We start from the raw sequence: 20,396 nt of genomic DNA, 5'->3' as shown, positions 1-20,396 counted from the left end.
TTACTGACAATCCCATAGAGAATACTGCTAATAGAAGCTAAGAGGCCTAATGTAGTGACATCACCTAAAGAGGCAGCAATGGGAGTGGCAACATTATCAGGATTGATGTGCAATTTTCTCGATGAGAGAACAACACCAACAGTTATGAACCCTATAAACCAAAACATAATATAAATCTTTAATTTATTCAGATATAGAATTAAACATTTTCATCCCATTAATTTTGGTAATTCTATAGCTTGTTCAAAAATTCCTTTTCTAAAAATATTTCAGGTAAGGAAAATATAGTTTCTTAAGTATTTACAACAAAATAAAAGGCAGTGTGTAGTGCGTCTACCACTACAAAAATACAATTCCAATTCAATAGTATATAAGACATGTAAACTTGATTCTACACAAGGGATACCTTTATATAGATGACGGTTGACATTGTCGATAACTACTTTCTCCACAGTGAGTAATAAAAAAGATTTTTTATTAGGTAGACATTGTTGATATGACTCTTCCTACATTGCTGGCCCGGACGTGATGTGAACACGCCTACCTTGTCAGAAACTCCCACTTAGATTTGAACATGCCTACTTCGATGGATTGTCCACATTGAACAATTGACGCGCTATTTGTGACTGCGACATGATCCACCTCCTTGCGCTGTTGCTCTTCAGTCTCGATAACACACAACGTCGGCCTGCACACACTTGACTGCTAACGGCAACACAGGAGCAACCCTCGACTGACCATGAACTAAATACACGATTAACACTTAAAAGCACAGTGATCTCTTAATACAGCTCTCCCGGCTTCGCACAAAACAGCAATGAATCAACTAGTGGCATTCATTCATTGAATTCTATGACAGATATAATTCTAGTGAGGAAGTACTGTAGTGTGTCTGCCACTACAAAAATACAATTCCAATTCACTAGTATATAAGACACACTAATTCGATTCTATGTTGGTTTTCCTTTTCATAGATGAAAGTTGACATTGTCAATATGACTTTCCCGGCGCAGTGGAATAAAGAATTAAACAAATCTTCAATAATCAGGTTATGAGAAATAACTACTGAAACCATGTTTAGGAATTAACCTGACTCTAACCCTGTTTTCCTAGATACATTTCATTCACAATTTAAAATTTCGTGATTACAAGCATTTGAAACAAGAAAATTTTGTTTGCAAAGAGAAAAATATTTATTATTTAAAGCAAAATTAAAAAAGAGAGAAATTACTCTAATGTAATTTGAAAAAGGATGGTACAAGGAAAATATAAAACAAAAACAACAAAAAAGGAGTTTTCTATTTAAAAAAAAACACTATATTACCTAAAACCAAACTTGCAATCGCAGCTGTGAGTAAACTGCTGGCACAAAGCAGAGTAGCATGATGCACATTGAAAGTGTTTTCTTGTACCACATCTACGACAATGGCAAAGATTGCAGCTAAGAAAGCAACTATTGTTGCCTGGCACTGAAAGAAAATTTAAAAAAAAAAAACATTCAGATATTTTAGGTAACACAAACATCAAACTTTTATTCAAAATCCACGCTTATTTCTTGTTCTCTTTCTTTACCTTTCTATAAAATTCTGCTTCATGCACGACAGAAATAATTGTTAACTGTATACCAGCCATAAACAAGACTGCTACTATAAACAGAACAGCGGTCAAAATGGTAAACAAGGTGGATAATCTTAACATAAAACCCTAATATTTTCAGAGTAAAATTTTTAAACAATTTGACAGATTTTAAAACAAAGAAAAATACTTTCAGTAGAAAGCCAAATAGCAAAGATGACATGAAAATATATTACCAGCAAAAAGTTCTGATGCACAATGAAATACTGAAACATATTAGTGGTTATTTTTGGGTCATCAGGGGTCTGTCTAGGGTATTTTTTTTTTTTTAGAGGTACCTATTTTATTAAAATTTAGACATAATTCGTGAAAATTAAAAATTATATTAAAAAATCAACACAAAAATATGGTAAAGTAAGAAAATATTTTCAAAAATTTTCACTACATATAAAAATCATTTATGTCTGGTAAATTTCTATATATTTTTCCTCATATATTCAAAAATAATTCTGCTATTATAAAGGCTTTAAAATTATATCCAAATTTAAAAATCCAAAAAAATCATTGTCCATAGTTAAATTTCAACTTGAATTTAATAAAAACATGCATTTAACTGTACTAGCACTAGAAGTTATTTTCATTATGAGAAAATTTTTGACTAGGTCATACAGAAAAAAATCTCAAGAGAAAAAAAGATTTCATAAAAAATAAAGGTCTGTTAGAATAAACTTACAATAAGTATTTCGTGAAACTACTGCTTTTTCTAAAGTTGAATTTGTGAAGGTACCGCTAAAAGGTAGTAAATTTACCTGGGATTTACCCAGTCATTAACTGATTTATGTGAATTTTCAACACTGCTTATTGCTTATAATGAATTTCTACATTTAATTGTTCATTTCTATGAGTATTCTACGTCTTCCAGAAGTATTATGCAACACCTTAAATATTAACAGTTTTCCTAGTTTCAAAAAAGGGTGGCCATCTTGTTATACTTTACTAACAGCCTGTTTAGTTTATAGAACTTTTCTCTAACAGATCGTGTGATGTTCAGTTTTATGAAAAGCTTTCATTTTAAAGACATTAAAAAAGTTTGTTTGAAATTCATTGCTAATGGAATCGCCTGTGTCAGAATTTTTTCTGACTTTCTGCGACAAACCTAACTAGAACCAATATCTTTCTGCAAGATATTTTTATCGTTATAAATGTATGTGTAATGAATTTATAATAATAGATGAAATTCGTGTTTATAAAATAAGTCTACATGCATAGAATAAAACTGTGTAGATTTTTTTCTTAATTTCATAATATAAATATACATTTCTTAATAAGTTTAAAGTGTTTAAGTATAAATTTGCATAATCTTCGATAATAACGAAAAGTTATAAATGTATAGATCTGCAGACAAAAATGCTCACTAGAGCATAAATAAAGATTACCCAGAACCTGTAATAAGATAGAACTTATAGAAATAGCTAAGAATGGACAAAAAGATTAAATTTATAAAACAAGATAACTGAATTTGAAGTATCAGTTTAAAACAGTATCAAAATTAAATTATTAAAGCAGTTTAAAACAGTATGATTTAATGTTTCATTATAGTAGTTATATCAGGTATAGAAACAAATCAGGTGAAAAAATTAATATTGAAGTTGAGTAATCAAAATAATAAAATAGAATTGACTATAACCGAATTCTAAAAGCAAAAAAATTCAAGCAATGTTTGTTTCAATTTTTTCTACATCTAATTGTATCTAATTAATTATAGATTAATTAGATTCGATTAATATTGTACTAACTTATAGAAAGATTTTTTTTTTAAAATAGGAGGTAAATAAAACTTTTGTCGTGATCAGATTAAGTTCAAAACGAAAAAAAATTCACAGCGCTTGTGATTTCGCACTGTATTGTGTAAATATATAGCATTGATTCCACACGAAGTATGCAGAAGCGGTTTCCGACTCAATATGCTCAAGTCTATTCCACATCTCGAAACGAAATAGTCTTTATCATTACTGAAACATTGGTATTAGAGCCATACTCATTGGATGCGATTTTTTTTCATATGCGTATGGAAACCTGTTTGAAAGTGTTTCACCAGTAAATACTTTCCACCAATCTGGTTTTCATTCGCATGCCAAAAAATCGCAGATAGTGAGATATCTTTCAGGCTTTATTTCATTTATCGTTAGATTGCGAGTGTTTTTTCTTCTTTTTTTTTTCTTTATCGACGACTTAATTCAAAGGATATAGGCATTTTATCTTTAAAAATATGCATATAGTTATTTTTTACCTTTGACTGCTTCTAACATTTCTTGATTTGTTGGAAATGCTGTCTCATCCTTACTATCGATATCGTTACTAGTAAGAATATTTTATTCGAATCTAGAACGTTTTCCTTTTTTTTCTTCCTTTCAATATTAGTAGCGTGGGGAGCTTCTTTTCCTGTCGCCTTCCAGAAAAAAAATCTCTGACATCGCTAGATGTTGTCGACTTCCATCTTATTTCTTCTTCGGAATGCCGCCTTGAAAAATCGGTTTTCAAATTTGTTTTAATTATTGTGGCTTCACAATTGCAACAAATACCCTTTTCGCCAGACATGATTTTTTTTTAAAAAAATCTTTTTACGCATGAAATTTTCCACATAAGTGCAAAAAATATAAAATGCTCTGTTCTCATAAGAAAACACAAAGCAAATTACTGCGCCAGCAATAGAGGCCAAAGTTGGCAAATTTCCAAAAATAGCTTAATAAAGGGGAAAAACATTCTCCCCTTTTTATCCAGTAACTGTTTGTGTTGGAGATTAACGGAGAATTACGAGCGCATTCTCCTTCCGCGGTACGCTAGAAAAAAAAAAAATTAAAACAATTCTGTAAGAAAAAAATTTTGCAGAACCATTATTTCTTCTGCAGAAATTTTTTGTTTCTGTAGAAAATGTTTTTTTTTTTTTTTTTTTTTTTTGGTAAAACAGCTTCTGTTTCTGCAGAATCTTTTTTGAGAACTTTTGTTTGTGGCAAACCTAAAATTTTTATTTCCCAAATAAAAAAAATCTTTTTGCAAGAACTCAGTCGCTTTCTGCGACAATGTCGCTGTGTTGCCGTGTTTCTGCCACGGAGATGGAATCTAATGCAAAACGTTATATTTAAGTGCGAATAAAAATGTGAATTGAATCCTATATCTTGATATTTGGAATTAATGATATTTTCTAAATCATTCTTTACTTAGCGGCAGGAAATTAACCACAGTTATGTCCATTTCGATAACAATTCAAAAACTACTAATAGAAACACAGCCAATAATCCAAGTCCAAAAACAATTTTAATAGGTTTTGATTTTTTTTCTTCGTGTACCTATTTAATTTCAGGAAATTTTAAATTAAGGAAGTTATTGTCAAATCTGAGAGTCGACATGTACTACAAGGTATCCGCTACATTTTAGATTTTCCAATCCATGGCTAATCCCAAGAATTTTTCATGACTTAACGAAGTTACTATTTGCATCCGACAAAAACACAACAATTTATTTAAAAAAGCATTATAATAACTTTAATTGAAATGATATGTTTAATCAAAACTGCATCTTCATATTTATAGATTTTAAATTTAAAAAATAGAGTAAAGAAACAGTTGAAGCAATAAAATAGCTGGGAAAATTCAAAAGCAAATAAATTTTTCTCTTTTTCTAAGCAGAATTATATTCTAAAGATACTTTTCTTGTTCATCGGAAATGAAAGAAATACTCCTGATTTTTCTGTTCTCATATCAGAATTAAAAATATTCACCAATGACTGGCTTGCTTCAGCCAGATAAAATAAATAAATAAAATTTTGAAATCAAAGAAGTTTAAAAGATATATTTCCTCTAGAAATGATTTTTTTTCTTTCATTTTTTGAAAGAACACCTTAATTTTTATAGAACACTATAAAAACACTTCATACTTTAATAAAATATGACTGTGAGTGGAGATTTTCTTACAAATTCAGATAATCGGAACACCATAAAATTAGGGGGGTAATTTCCATTTTAAAAATTAGATTTTTCGGCGACCTAAATCCATGACTTTCCGTGACAAATTTTGTTCAATATCGAAATCCATGACTTTCCAGGTGTGCAGATACTATTAGTATTTAGTTGAATTACTACTAACTTAAATTCTTAATTTACTAAAAACTTCATGTATTAGCACTACAACACCACTATAAATTTTAATATCTACATCAGCTTACCTGGACAAGGGCCATGTTGCCGTACGTCATCTTCCATTGTTCTCTAAGACTGTCTAGCTGCCCTAAATTTGCCTATAAATAAAAAAGATGCAATCTAATTATATGTATTTTGTAAATGAAATACAAAAGTAAAAACAAATATATTTTATAACAACTTTAATTTTTTCTTCTCTAAACTAGAGCTAGAATTTGAAATATCCTCAAATAATGTAAGAGAATTTTACAGATATAATAAGGAAATACTATTTAATAACTGTATTTATCATTTACAAACTAACTTTTAAAAAAATGAAGATAAAATTTGTTTTAATATGACATGAATTATTAGCATAACATTTTAAATACTACAAAAATTATTTTTTGGTTTGCATGGTTTAGTTGTTAATGCCGTATTAGAACTATACGAACTGGCAGTGATCAACAATCTCTGATCCTTTTATTTTCTGGAAAACATTTCAACAGAAAATTATTACATTAGTCAAACAACTATTTAAGTTATACTTTTTTTTAAAGTCAGCTTAAATTTTAAATATAGCTTGCCTAAGATTTAAAAAAAAAAAAAAAAAAAAAAAAATTTCAGATAATTTTTAGAGACTAGTAATGTTAAAAAATACAATTCAAACAACAATAAAAATTTCCTACTAAAAGAAAAGTGTTAGAAAAAAAAAATAACTATTTCAATGAAAAAATTATAGCTTATATATATCTAATGGTGGCAGTCGTGTGAGGAGAACAAACAGACACAGGATTTTAAAAAGAGCAAATTAATTTTATTTAATCATTATATGATAATAGAAACGAGAGAGAGAGTGACACAAAATAGTTGTGCTCCTCAATAAAAGTTAGGGAAAATCTTGCAAAAAAAATCCATAAAATGTCTCGTTTTAGATAAAACTTAGTAATTGTAATTGGTTTAATGAATAGGTCGCGCGATTTCCACAAAGAGAAAATTTCTTACTTTTAATTAATGCATACTTGAACCAAAAATAGATTAAAAGACAGGATTAGAATTTAAAAGTGTGAGAAAGCGTTTCATTTTGAATAATAAATTAAGAAAAGGATTTACAGAAAAGGAATAACATAGAAAGATTAATTAAAGCTTTTTATGTTACACATATATATAACAAAAAAAAGCTAGTACAAGTTCATTTGAAAGATATTTTTGAAAAAAAGCATGCACACTGGAGTTTTATACCAAATATATTTTAAAGATTTTTTAAAAAGAACAAACTTTTTTTCCCCTGTGGCAGAATTTTTTAGAGCTATCTGCGACAAAACTCTCTACCAAAACTATCATTCTGCAAGATACTTTTAATAATAAAAATGTATGTTACTAATTTAAATTAACAAAAACACTTTGTTTACAAAAAAACCATAGATAATTTTTCTCTATTCAACATATAATTTTTATTCTAATATTACCTATAGCAGTGTTTTCACTACAGCGCGAGAACGCGAGAATCTCGCATATTTTTTTCTTTTCGCGCATTAAAAAATTATTACCGTGAGAAATTCGCGCATTCTATAAACCAATTTCAAAATTCGCGAATTTCTCGCATTTTGAAAAAAATTTCTCATTGCGCCAATTATAATGAAATCCGTTTCACTTTTCTTCCTGGATCTTTCATTATTTTCAACATCTGCCCCATTATCTAGCTTCCCTGTTTACCAGTATTGTTCAGAATCTTTAAGAACTACAGAACACCATCCCTCCGAACCTCTTTCAGAACGCATTTCTCTGCAACCACGTGTTTACTGTAGGTAAGGTTTCTTCATGTAAGACGTTCAAATTTTTTGCGCATTAATGCAAGATGGACAAATACCTTGTAAAGGCAATATCTTCTACTCCGAAACGGACAAATTAAAATGAAACAAATGTGGGTAGAAACGATCAAAACGAAACAAATACGCATTTGAGTTACCTAATTAGAATAGCTGATGAAAAAGTAGATATAGAACATTTTCCATATGATGATGCAGCAAAAATATTCAATGCTTTAAAAATTAGAAGACATTAAAAATGTATTATAATTAAAGAAATGATTTTTTTCATGTCTCTTTACGTTTTTGTTTTTTAATTTTTAGAAATCTCACTTAACTTTCTGAAATCTCACCCTGTTTTTGAGAAAGGGTGAGAAATTCTCACCCATTTTTTCTCTGCGATGAAAACACTGCTATAGGTGACATTCTCGCATTTTGTTGGGAGAGGGGGGACGTAGAAATTATTTCCTTCGCCTTTTGTAAATAATCATCACAATAAAAAAAAAATTTTCAAAAATTAAATCCGTAGTAGTGCATGTCGAAAAAAAAGATAGACGACAAAATCATGCGAATTGGACACCTCAAATGTGTGTTTCGTTTCTTGATTAGGCTGTTGTATAAAAATAATATCCTATAAAAAATATTGGATATAAAAACTAGGGAGAAATCAATAGCAATAACTGAAAAAATTCGACCGAATTAATGCCTTTAAAATAAATACTCAAATCAGGGTTCATACAGAGATCAGAAAAAGAGATCCAAGGAGTCCAAAATTTTAAGGACTTAAAAAATTTGTGTGAAAGATAACTAGGCAGTTTTTTTTTTTTTTTTTTAAATTAAAAAGCAGTTATTATAAAGAACTTTCAAAATTTTATATTTTGTCAAAATTTTATATTTTGCACAAGATATTTATTTTTAGCCCTTTTGAAATAAATTTTGACTTTGTCAAACTTCATCAAGAAAAATAAAGTTATAATTTCACACATAAATACATTTTTCAGCTTCAAATATTTTAATAAATCTTGTTGGAGTGCATAAGTACATATGTTAGGTACATAAGATTAACATAAAAACCTTCCAATCTTATATTTTTAAATTTGAATACATAAGAAAATCTAAAGACAACAACAACAACAAAAATAATTTTTTAAGTTTGCTTGTTACATGTAAAATTAAAATTATTTGCTGCTATTTTTTTTCTTCTAACTCTTGCAATTCAATTTTTTTTAAAAAAGTTTTTCTTAAGCTATTATATTTTGACAGCTAAGTCATATCATTTAGTTTCCCTGCTTGGACAGCAGATTCATCAGCGAACTTAGAAAGTTCATCGATGCGACGCAATAATCTAAGGAGTTTCTAAGGACTAATTTGAAATCTAAGTAGTTCCAAGTACTCCTTGGAGACTTTTTTTTTTTACATGGAGTTTCTAAGGAGTATAAGGAGTTTGTACGCACCCTGCAAATACATTATTCGAATTTTCCATGTTCTTTATCGGGATATTTAAAATCCACGTGAAAATAAATATCAATAACTGAAAATACAATTGTAAAAATACATTAATCTAGTATACTATCGGCGTATATTGAGCGCATCAAAAAGTGATTATCTAAATGCATGATTAAAATATAACAGGTAAATTCTTTTTTTTACTTTTCAAAAGAAAAATCTTTCTGCAAGAATTTTGTAACGTTCTGTGACAATGTTGCCGTATGGCTGCAATTCTGCCACAGGGTTTTTTTCTTTGATTTAAAACCTTACTTCCCCATATCTTTTTTAATCTACTATTCCCGAATAATAAGATTTATCATAGCATAAATATATTTAAAATATTTACAGGTTCTATGAAAATAATTCTTGCATATATGAAACCCTGGGGCAGAATTGTTTCAAGCTAACTGCGACAAAACTCTCGAGCACTATTATCGTTCTGCGAGGACACTTTTAATAATAACGAACATATATGCTACTATTCAAAAATATCAAAAGCACAGTGTTGGTAATTTTTTATTCTAATATTATGGGTGATATTCTCACATTTTGTTGGGGGGTGGAGAGAAAGAGAGAGAGAGGGAATACAAAAAGTATTTCCATATTTGCATTTTGTAAATAATCACAATAAAAAATATAATTAAAAATCATGAAATCAGTAGTAGTAATTGCCGAGAAAAAGATTGACTACGAAATCGCATGAAAAGGATTTGTCAAATGCATGTTTCGTTTGGAGATTAGATTGCTGTAACAAATAATATTGTATGAAAAATATCGGATTAAAAATCTATGGAGAAATCAATAGCAATAACTTGCAACAATTCGATGGAATTACTGCCTTAAAAAGTAAATACTCGAATGCATGATTTGAATTTTCCACATTGCTTGGAATGTATTGGGATATTCAAAATCCATGTGAAAATCAATATCAATAATTGCCGAAAATGCAATTAAAACATTACATTGATTTACGATACAATCGGCGTAATTTGAGAGAGCCAAATTGATTATCTAAATGAAAGGAAGGGTATCTGCTACATTTTAGACTTTCAAATTCATGACTTTTCATGATTTACCATGACAAATTCCAAGAATTTTTCATGACTTTACGAAGTTACTATTTTCTCCGACAAAAACGCAACAATAAATTTAAAAAAGCATTATAATAACATTAATTGAAATGACAGGTATAACCAAAACTGTTATACATTGCATCTTCATACTTATAGATTTCAAATTTAAAAAACAGAGCAAAGAAAGAGATGAAATAATAAAATAGCTGAAAAAAATACAAAAGCAAATAATTTCCCCCCCCCTTTTTTTCTGCAGAATCATATTCTAAAGATACTTTTCTTGTTCATTAGAAAGGAAAGAAATACATCTGATTTCGGAATTAAAAAAAATCGCCAATGACTAGTTTGCTTCAACTCGAATTTTACATTTATAAAATTTAAAAAAATAATAAAAATTCTTAAATCACAAAAGTTTAAAAGATAATTTGCTCTATAAATGATGTTTCTTCCTTCAGTTTTTGAAAAAACACGATAATTTTTAAAGAACATGATAAAATAATTTTATATTCTAATAAAATATGACTGAGTGGTGATTTTGTTAGGAATTCAGATATTTGGAACAGGAAGAAATTGGGCGGAGGGGATTTCCTTTTAAAAATTATATTTTTCATAGATCTAAACCCATGACTTTCCATGATTTTTTTAAAAAAAAATAGTAAAAATCATGACATTTCAGGACAAATTTTTTTCAATACTGAAATTAATGACTTTCCATGATTTTTCATGACCTTCCAGGTGAGCAGATACCCTGTGCATTATTCAAATATTACGTGTAAATTTCTGTAGAAAAGAATTTTTTGTTAGCTTTTCAGAAGAAAAATCTTTCGGCAAGAGCTCTGTAACATTCTGCGACAATGTGGCCGCGATTCTGCCACAGGGATATGAAGTAAACTTTAACTGTAAATATTGAAAAAAGAAATCAAAGCATGTAAAAAATATTTATTTAAAGATGCGTGTAGTACACTTGCCTGAGTGGAGATTCTAGCAGCGAGAGTCATCTCAAGATTTCCTTTTAATCCCAACAGAGCAGGCACAAGGATGAACAGCTGTGTTACATTTTCAAACACTGGCCACGTCTAAACAAATAAATATAACGCAGATTATTCAGATGTTGAGTAAAATTAAATAAGTAAGTAATTTGCATACCAGCCAACATTGGCGAACTTACTAGCAACATTTTTTAGACTACAAGTAAAGTTTTGATACATCAGACAAAATCATGGAAGTCAAAAAGAGAAATTCAAAATTGGAAATATAAGCACTTAGATTTAACTAAGTAAAAAATATGTATATAAATCGTAATCTAAAAATTATTGGTGTCACACCATTATTTATAAATACTTAAACTAGTATAACTCACACATACTGCAGTGTTGGCTAAAGCACCATCTGTTGAGGGATAAGAGAAGTATTTTTTTCATCAGATATTTTATCACCAAAAAAAAAATATTTTTTTAAAATTTCTTCAACAAATACAGAGAAATTTGGGAATATACGGGTAAACAGGAGATAGTCATAAAATACAAGAGTCTTCAATAAAAAAACAGGAGACTTGGCAGGTATGCACATGAAGACGTACTGTCGACAACTTTCACTCAATAACAGACATGTACCAATTTTAATATTGCAATACATTGTCCAAAAATATTGATAAAATACATCAGGTGCTTTAGTCAATGCTTTCTTCACCCAAATAAAATTTATCAGCAAGCACAATATCATCTTAACTGCCAACATGGATAGGAAAAAATAAAGTAGGTTTTACAAAATATAAATTTACACATTAGAGAGTTTTATGGATTTTTTTTTATAGTCATCAAAATAGAAAAAACTGCAATATTTTTCCATTATGATCAATATTAAATGAACTTGAAATATTATGTATTATGTTTACTCAGAACTTTGAAAAATAATAGGCATTTAATTCATCAAAAAGATAGTTAAGATTTTTCAATTGATTTAAAAAGACAGTTCTGAAAGAAAAAAAAAAAAAAACACCAGTTTAGAACAAAAAAAGTTTTAAACTGATTTCTAGATATATCAAATATATACCTTTCTTTAAAAAAAATGCAAATTTAAATGTTTATTTTCTAAAAATTTTAAAAAACTTTTTTTTTGAAGAAAAAAATTTATCCTCAGAGAATGTCTCTTAGCGCGCCTTCATTTACTTTTATTAATAAATAATAATTTACGCCTTCATTTATTATTATCAAAAAATAATATTTAGATTGATGACTAAAAATTACTTCTTAAAATACTACATAAAATAGTACAAAATGGTAACTTAAAAATTGTTGAGGACCAAATTCAGTTATTACATGATTTTACACATTTTGATAAATTTTTACAGTGTTAAGTGTGTGCCCTTTCAAAACTCAAAGCGGCAATTTCCATGAGAGAAAACAGTTCTTTTTAATTCAATAAAAAAAACTAATATTTCTTTTGCCTTTTTATGGTTGTTTATGGAAGGTTGTGCACCCCTATATTTAAGCAATGCATTTATGTATCGTTTAATAAAATATCTCTCTCAAAACCTTCATATTACAACCTTGTGCTAGACTTGATATTAATAAAAGAAATGAGAGACAGATGCAGCCAGATACAATTCTTAAAAGACTCGAGATAAAAACAGTTTTTGGTTCAAACTGTTAATATAAATTACCGTTATATATATTTAACAAGTAAAATTATTTCTCACTTTTTACTTATTATGTCAAATTCTGCAATTATAGGTTCAGATTGTTCTTTTCCCAAGCTGAATAATTTTTTACATCTGAGTAGTTGTTCATTTAGAATAATAAATAAAATAATTAAAATATATAATAATTTATAAATAAAAATATATTTTAAGAATATAGACTTTAAGAAACTTTTAAAGATTGGTAGCAGTAAAACTTCACATGAAAATTTCAATGTAGCATATTAGAATTAAATGAAAAATAATAAAAAAGAAAACAGGGAAATGAGATAGAGTTATTGAAATATTAGCTTGAATTTTCGCCCCCCAAGCTTTTTCTTCAAAGGAAAGATTATTTTGAAAATCATTCCGAGAAAATCAAAAACGTTTCCAAGACCCTATCACAGAATTCAAGGACTTATCGGGACCCTGATTTTTTTCTAACAAAATTCAAGAACTTTCAAATTTTTCAAGCACCGTGTAAACAGAATTAAAATCAGAACATTACCTGAACTATGTCGAGAACAATTCCAGCAGCCACTGTTCCACAGCCAGCAATCAGAAACGGAATAAACACTTGGAAAATTAACGCCCTAAGCGATTCAGTAGGTTGATCATCTTTTTTGCCAGTACCCCCATTCTCATCCATGGTTAATATGATGTCACTATGGTCTTTATCATCGTTCAAATCTACAGAGCCATCTTTAATGCTACCTTCATAAGTCTCATTCACTGTTCCAGCGAGCAGATTCTGACTGACACTGCTCGTTGGCAAGATGTTAGCAGCCGAATCGGGACTGCGGAGAGATTCCTCTTCTGGGCAGCATGCAGAGAGAGCGAGCAGTTCTGACTGTTCGCTATCGCCAGCAGCATTTGCTGTATTGGATAGTCCACCTTCCATAATAGCCTGGGTGACCATCTTGGGTGCCAATAAAAGTGATAAACGAAATATGTGATCCTCCAGAAATAACCCCCTAATTTTATGCACATGTGAAGCCTAAAATGGAAAAACTGAATTTAAAAAAGAATTTAAAATGTCAAAAAGCAAGTTATAATATCACAGGGTGGCCACTCAAATCAGATTTCAAATTTCACTGATTTTTCCAGGTAAAAATCTTAAAATTTTCAGGTCTGTGCTTCCCCCCCCCCCTTTATTATGAAGTGCAGGATGTGTACAAGAAAAGTGTCTATATCATAAAATATTTTATTCAAAATGTCATTTTTTTTAACATATCTTGAAAAAAATAATTTAGACAAGATTTCGTTTTTTATTTTTTAATGTTTTTGCACAACATTAATTTTAAAAAAAATTGAAACATGTGGAAAAAATAATATGTTCAGCTTGTAAACTATAATGTTTCTATTGAATAAAATTTTTTTAATGCGTTACTTTAAGTAGTATTTGCTCAAAGTGTGCCTACAAAATGGCGAAAACAGAATGACCAATAAAAGCTTGGATAAATATTGTTTAATATATTTTCATTGAGAAAAGGAAAACTGTTTCAGGTCATTATATATTAATAAATTTTTATAATTACAGTGGCTCCCAAAAGTGTTCGTTCACTTATAACTTTCATTGAAATAAGAAATAAAAATTCATCAATTAAAATGATTATTTCACAATGGGTATTTGAAAATAAGATGTATAATCTATTTTTAGCAAAATTGCATGGAATATTTTTAAAAATAAAGCAAAAGTTAATTTTTAAGATATCAAAGTAACAAAAATTTTACCCCACAAAAGTCATCGTACAGTTAAATGCTTTCACAATTAAAATTATCGTCAATTGCTATAATTTTTTTATTTAATTATTTTTCATTAAACTTTTTAATTATTTATTTGTAATTTAGTATCAAACTTATGATAGTAAAATTATATTTTAATTTTTGCTTGCTAACTCCGTAATATTTAATTTTATCATTTAAAAACGGCTCGTGGTCGTAATAAAACAATAGACCAATTTTGATTGTTTGTCATCATAAAAGATAAATCAGTAATGAATATGTTAAATTAGTTTATTGTGTCCTATTGCACTGTGCAATAATGTGATAAAATGCTTAAAAGAAGGACTTCATATCAGAGATTAAAATTGTAAAATTTGTGGAAAAATTCATAAATTCGCAATTGAGTGTTGCAGAAGCAATTTTTTAAAAAAACATTCTGTGTACTCCCCCACCCCCACCCCCCAAAAAAACAGTTACATGTATTTACAAACTTAGCTATTGTAGATGAGAAAGGGAACTGTACTAAATGTTAATTTAATGAAAAATTAAAATATTTAATAATAGACAAAGGTTTTTTTTTAGTGGGATAAAGTTTTTGTCACTTTTTAATGATTGATTTCTTAAAAGTAAACTTTCCTTTGTTTTTAAAATATTCCATATAGTTTAATTAAGATTAAAACACATTTTGTATTATTAAATATCAATTCTGAAATATTCATTTTAATTAATGGATAGCCTTATTTCATTAAAAGTCATAAGTGTACCAACATTTTTGTGAGTCACTGTAATTACATTTCAATATAAAGCTGAACTGTATACTACATTATACTGTATTTTATCTTACCAATGCTTTTTATAAAATTATAAAATACATTGATCATATTTTAGATTTTTGATTCATTTAGATTTTTGATTATTTTAGATTCATATTTCAAGTCAAGTTTTTAAATAATGTTGTTTTAAATTAGCGATATTATTTTAAGAGAATCAGTATACAAAAATAAATGTCACAAATGTAAAATTGTCTTCTATACAAAAAAAGATAAAATTCCTTAATTTTATACTTTATTTTTTTTCCTTAATTGAAATTAAAACATTTAAAGAATTCCAATCTAAGCACACAGTTTTATAGTTTAGCATAGTTAATTGTTTTTGTTTTAACAACAAAAATCTTGTACAGTGCACAACACAACTAAAACATCATTTAAAATGGTTTTTATATATTCCTTAGTCTTTGTCAGCTTTTTAGGGCAAAAGGAGGGATAGTTTTGGAAATATCTCTGGAATACAAGCAACAGTTACGAACTTTCGATATTGTGATAACTATACAATTTGAATCATAAATTAAATATTCACCAACAAAACAGTAAAATTAAATATTAATATATAGTTAGTTCTAAAAAAACAGCTTTTTTAAAAATTAAAATAAGTTATAAAAGGTTAAAATGAAATAGAAAAAATTAGCATTAATGCAACAATTTGTCGACAAACACTGCTGTTAGCGATTGTAAAAAAATGTGTGATTGGTTGGAAAAAATTGTCTGCTGAGAAAAAATAATTTAGATTTTTTGAATGGGAGTGCAGAAGCTTTCAGAAAAAAAAAGAGTGCAATATAAAATCTATTATTATTAAATTATAACCAGCTAATTTTTGGAGAATTTTATTAAGATAAAATTACAAAAACATTTTGACTCATTTTGTCAAAATAGAAAAAAATTACCACTAAAGCATAGGAAAAAACTTGAGCCATAAATGGATTCAGCCCACGGACAGAATTTTAAAACAAAAGCAAATATCCTTCTTCCAGGTCCAGCACAATCTTTGCTTTTCCTAAATTGCACAGTCCCATAGTCTCCATAGAGATCAAAGGTTTCTACATTTGCTTGAGCAACCATGGGAGAATTTTATGTGGCATTCTAGCAAAGCCTCCTAGATAGGGTGCTCACCCTATCTAGGAGGCTTTGATTCTAGCTTAACAGGGTTATATATAATGGAGCAAATTTTGATGCAAGCAAAGTATAGCTAAGTTGATGACATTTTAACTGTTTGGAGATACATTTCCATCTAAAAAATGTGGGTATTATGGATGGAATAATTTAAATTAAGAAAATTAGTCAATTTAAATTAGTGAAATTAAAAAAATTTCTAAGAAAAAATTTCCAGCTTTTCTTTAAAATTCCCTGATTTTTCCAGTATAAAAAAATTCTCTGATAATTCCAGGTTTTCCAGGTGGGTGGCCACCCGGTATCAGTACATTGAATTTTAGGCCACTAGAACATAATTAATTTTTTAATACTATTTCCAAAAATGTTATCTTATTTTATAGGGGTTTGTCTAGGTTTTTTGATAGGTACCTGTTTAGAGAAAATTCAGGCATAATTTGCGAAATTTAAAAATTATATTAAAAAATCAACACAAAAAAATGGTAAAATAAGAAAATATTTAAATATTTTTCAAAAATATGTTAGTATTTTGAGAAACTACCATTTTTCCTAAAATTGAATTTGTGAAAGTACCGCTTAACGGCAGTAAATTTGCCCTGAACAAACCCCTGATAATGCAACAAATATACAGGGAATTGAACATCTAGCCTAGCTTGTTTACAAAGTTATGACTAATTTGATCTTAAAATAATAAAAACTTTTGTATTTATGTTTTTCTTTCAAATTTTGAATCATTAATATTTGTTTTAACCATTTATTTAAAATTATAGAGAACGAATGAAAGCTTCACAAAACAATTTTTCTAAGTTGGAAAAAAAAAATAAAATAGAACTCTCTTACTAAAGCATAGATAATTATTTAATTTTTCGATTGAGAAAAAAATATTTTGAATCTCATTTAAAAGCAAAATAAATGAAAAACAAGGGCAATTTGCATGGTGTCGGACATAGAAAATGAACACAAATTCTTTAAAAAAATCAAAACATAACAGTTAAATAAATTATCCCAAGACACGGAAGGACCCTGACCTTCCGGCCTATGAGAGGAAGCAGACCCAGGTAAGCTGTATGCCTGGACCAGGCATAGAATTAATAGAGAATCTCTAAATTGAAACTATAAAATTTTGCGGTTTCCACTAGCATGGAACAGAAATACAAATTTTTTGGTTCTAATTAATATTTCAAATTATATTCAAATTCAATATAATTTGAATTATCCAATCCAATATTAGATGGACTACAGTCATAGGATTATGACCACTAGTCTACAATAATTTTAAAAAAAATTTATTTCAGTATGTGCTATCAATTACATACAAATAACTGCCAACATGGATAGAAAAAAAAACAGTAGATTTTAAAAAATATAAATTTATTTTCAATAATTGTTGCACAATATACTAAATATTTTATACATAGGGAATTTTTATAGTCATCAAAATAAAATAAAAAATTTGCAATATTTTCCAGTTATGACTGACATTAAACATACTTGAAATGTTAAATAGTATCATGTTTATTCAGAATTTTGAATATTAATAATAGGTATTTAATTCATCAAAAAGATAGTTAAAAGATTTTTTTTAATTAATATAAAATGAGAGATCTGAATAAAAATAAAAAAAAAACATTTTATAACAAAAAAACGCTTTGAACTGATTTCTATAAAAGAGGTTCGCTTCATTATATATCAGTAATACTTATATTTAAATAGTCAAGCAAGCAAGCAATAATATGTACAAAATTCAATTTCAACAGGGATTTTTTTAAGAAAGTTACTCAATTTTAGGGAATTTTCTAAAATGTACAAAACCTAGGAGAATTTTAAACCAGTAGAAACTGGCAAAATCCAGTAGAATTGGAAGCTATGTAATATTTTAAAATTTTAACAAATGATAAAATACACTCACTCTTTTCTTCTTATGTTCGTCGACTAATGCCTGGCTACAACAGGGCTGAAGAGATCTAACAGCCTCTGTATGTCCGCTGGCTTCATTTGAGGCCAATCCAGCCTCGCGAGAGCGTCCTTGCAGCTGGAAACACTGATTCTGCATATATGCCTGGCTGTGTCAGAGGAAGAAGACACCATACTGATAGAAACACTAGTGTTGTTCATGACGCAGTGCTACACTGAAATTCACAAAACACACAATTTATTACATTATCAGGGTTGCTGCACTTATCTGTAAAAAAATCCCTGCTCATAAGATACACAATATCTTCATAGGAAACACACATTCGCAGCGTTCTTGTTAACTATATGAGGATACAGATGCTAGTTTTGGTTGTTGGAAAAACTTGGGGAAAAAAGAAACAGCTTAATAAAAAACAAATAATGCTATAATAAATTAAAGACATAAATTTACTGAATACTTATGAAAATAAAAACTTGCCAACTGTATCTCAGAAATTTCCAAATTTACATTAAAATGAAAATTAACAGAATAATAATTGCATTAAAGAGGTGGAATTTAGAATTTAATTTACAAAGTCCATTTATTATAATCAACACTAATTACTGAAATTCTTAACGGTATAATCACATACATTTATATTGTCACAAAACACATTGGATTTGACATGCCGACACAAGTGAATTTCTTATTAACACAATCAAAAACTTTCAATATATTTAGCGTTCACATAAAATGTTTTTACAAATATTGCTATAATCATACAAATAAGCAACAAAAGTGTCGCTTTGAAATATGTTCGGAAGTTACAAAAGAATATACCTATAATTAGGGTTGGGATAGCCTGATCGGTAAGACACTGGGCCTATGACCAAGAGGTCATGGGTTCATTCACGCCCGCCGAAAACTCCCCGTATAGTAAATGGTGACTGATGCACGTTAAATCTGTCGAGTCACAAAGCCCTCCATAATCCCAAAGCAAATCATGGCTCTGGGTGTACAGATCCAGAAGTCTCTTTGACTTCTGGATTAGTTTAATATTACAAGGCTATGAGGTTGTACATTAGTAGTCGTAAACCGGAAAATGGGGCTGCTGTTCAACTACGGATATAAAATAAAAAAGAGAAACTAAAAATAGTTTTTTGCATCCAATTCCATGCATTTTAAAATATTTGTTATACTAATTTTATTGTTTGATGTAAAGGTTAGTTTTAGTTTCCTTTTTTCAACCTAATAGTGTCTGGTATGATTTTTTTTAATTTAAATGTTTTATTTCGAATTTACATGTTGTCCTGTGCTTTGCATTCATGCACTGGCAGTATAATCGTTCATCAATGAAATATTGTTTTTTGCTCTTCCAGAATTAACTATATTTAAAATTTTATAAATTTTAGATAATTTTTAAAAAATTTTTTTTAGTTCTTTCAATATTTTCTTATTTATTTATATAATCTTAGCATTTTAATCTGCATGTTGAAAATATTTACTCCTGTGGCAGAATTTTCTCTGACTTTTTGCGACAAACCTCCCTAGCATCTCTTATCTTTAAGTGAGAATTATTTTCAATAATAAAAATATATGTGTGGCTAATTTATAATACCAGAAGAGCATTGTTCAAAAATAAAACTTCCTATGTATAAAATAAAACTGTTTAAATATATTTCTTTCATTAACATATAAAAACATACATTCTAATATATATTCTAATATAATTTTCGCTATTCCTGGTATTTTGTTGTTTGAAGATCCTTTTACAAAATATTAATATATTTTTTAAGTTGTTGTCACATAAAAAATTTACAAATCGAGTAGGCTTGTAATTTTGAACCCAGCCTAGAAGACTAGGGGGCTCGTAGATCAAGCACCAGAACAAACTAGTCTTCGTAGAGGACTTCTTTAATGGGACTAAACTACACTTGCATTGCATGGTCAGGAAAACCACAAAAACCTTTCATAGTTAGATGGTAAGAAGATTCGAATTCCAGACATTTTGTGAAAGGTCCTGCCTTTGTAAAATTGT

The 20,396-nt window shown here is 28.5% G+C and overlaps 1 protein-coding gene across 2 annotated transcripts in view; it reads right to left on the bottom strand.

The window, feature by feature from the left end:
- Positions 1–20,396, bottom strand: part of LOC107448975 (solute carrier family 41 member 1) — a 41,387-nt gene that overhangs the window by 18,691 nt on the left and 2,300 nt on the right. For both annotated transcript variants that reach the window (XM_043038822.2, XM_043038823.2), the window contains exons 2-7: positions 18,374–18,593; positions 13,305–13,793; positions 11,088–11,195; positions 5,798–5,869; positions 1,325–1,469; positions 5–151 (exon numbers count right to left, since the gene is read on the bottom strand). In XM_043038822.2, coding sequence (XP_042894756.1) covers positions 5–151; positions 1,325–1,469; positions 5,798–5,869; positions 11,088–11,195; positions 13,305–13,793; positions 18,374–18,517 — 1,105 coding nt within the window. In that variant the 5' untranslated portion in view covers positions 18,518–18,593. The remainder of the gene's footprint in view (positions 1–4; positions 152–1,324; positions 1,470–5,797; positions 5,870–11,087; positions 11,196–13,304; positions 13,794–18,373; positions 18,594–20,396) is intronic.

This window comes from Parasteatoda tepidariorum, chromosome 10, assembly GCF_043381705.1.
Source record: "Parasteatoda tepidariorum isolate YZ-2023 chromosome 10, CAS_Ptep_4.0, whole genome shotgun sequence".
Lineage (NCBI taxonomy): Eukaryota > Metazoa > Arthropoda > Arachnida > Araneae > Theridiidae > Parasteatoda > Parasteatoda tepidariorum.
The sequence above is the reverse complement of the archived record's forward strand: the minus strand, read 5'-3'. Positions and strand labels throughout refer to the sequence as shown.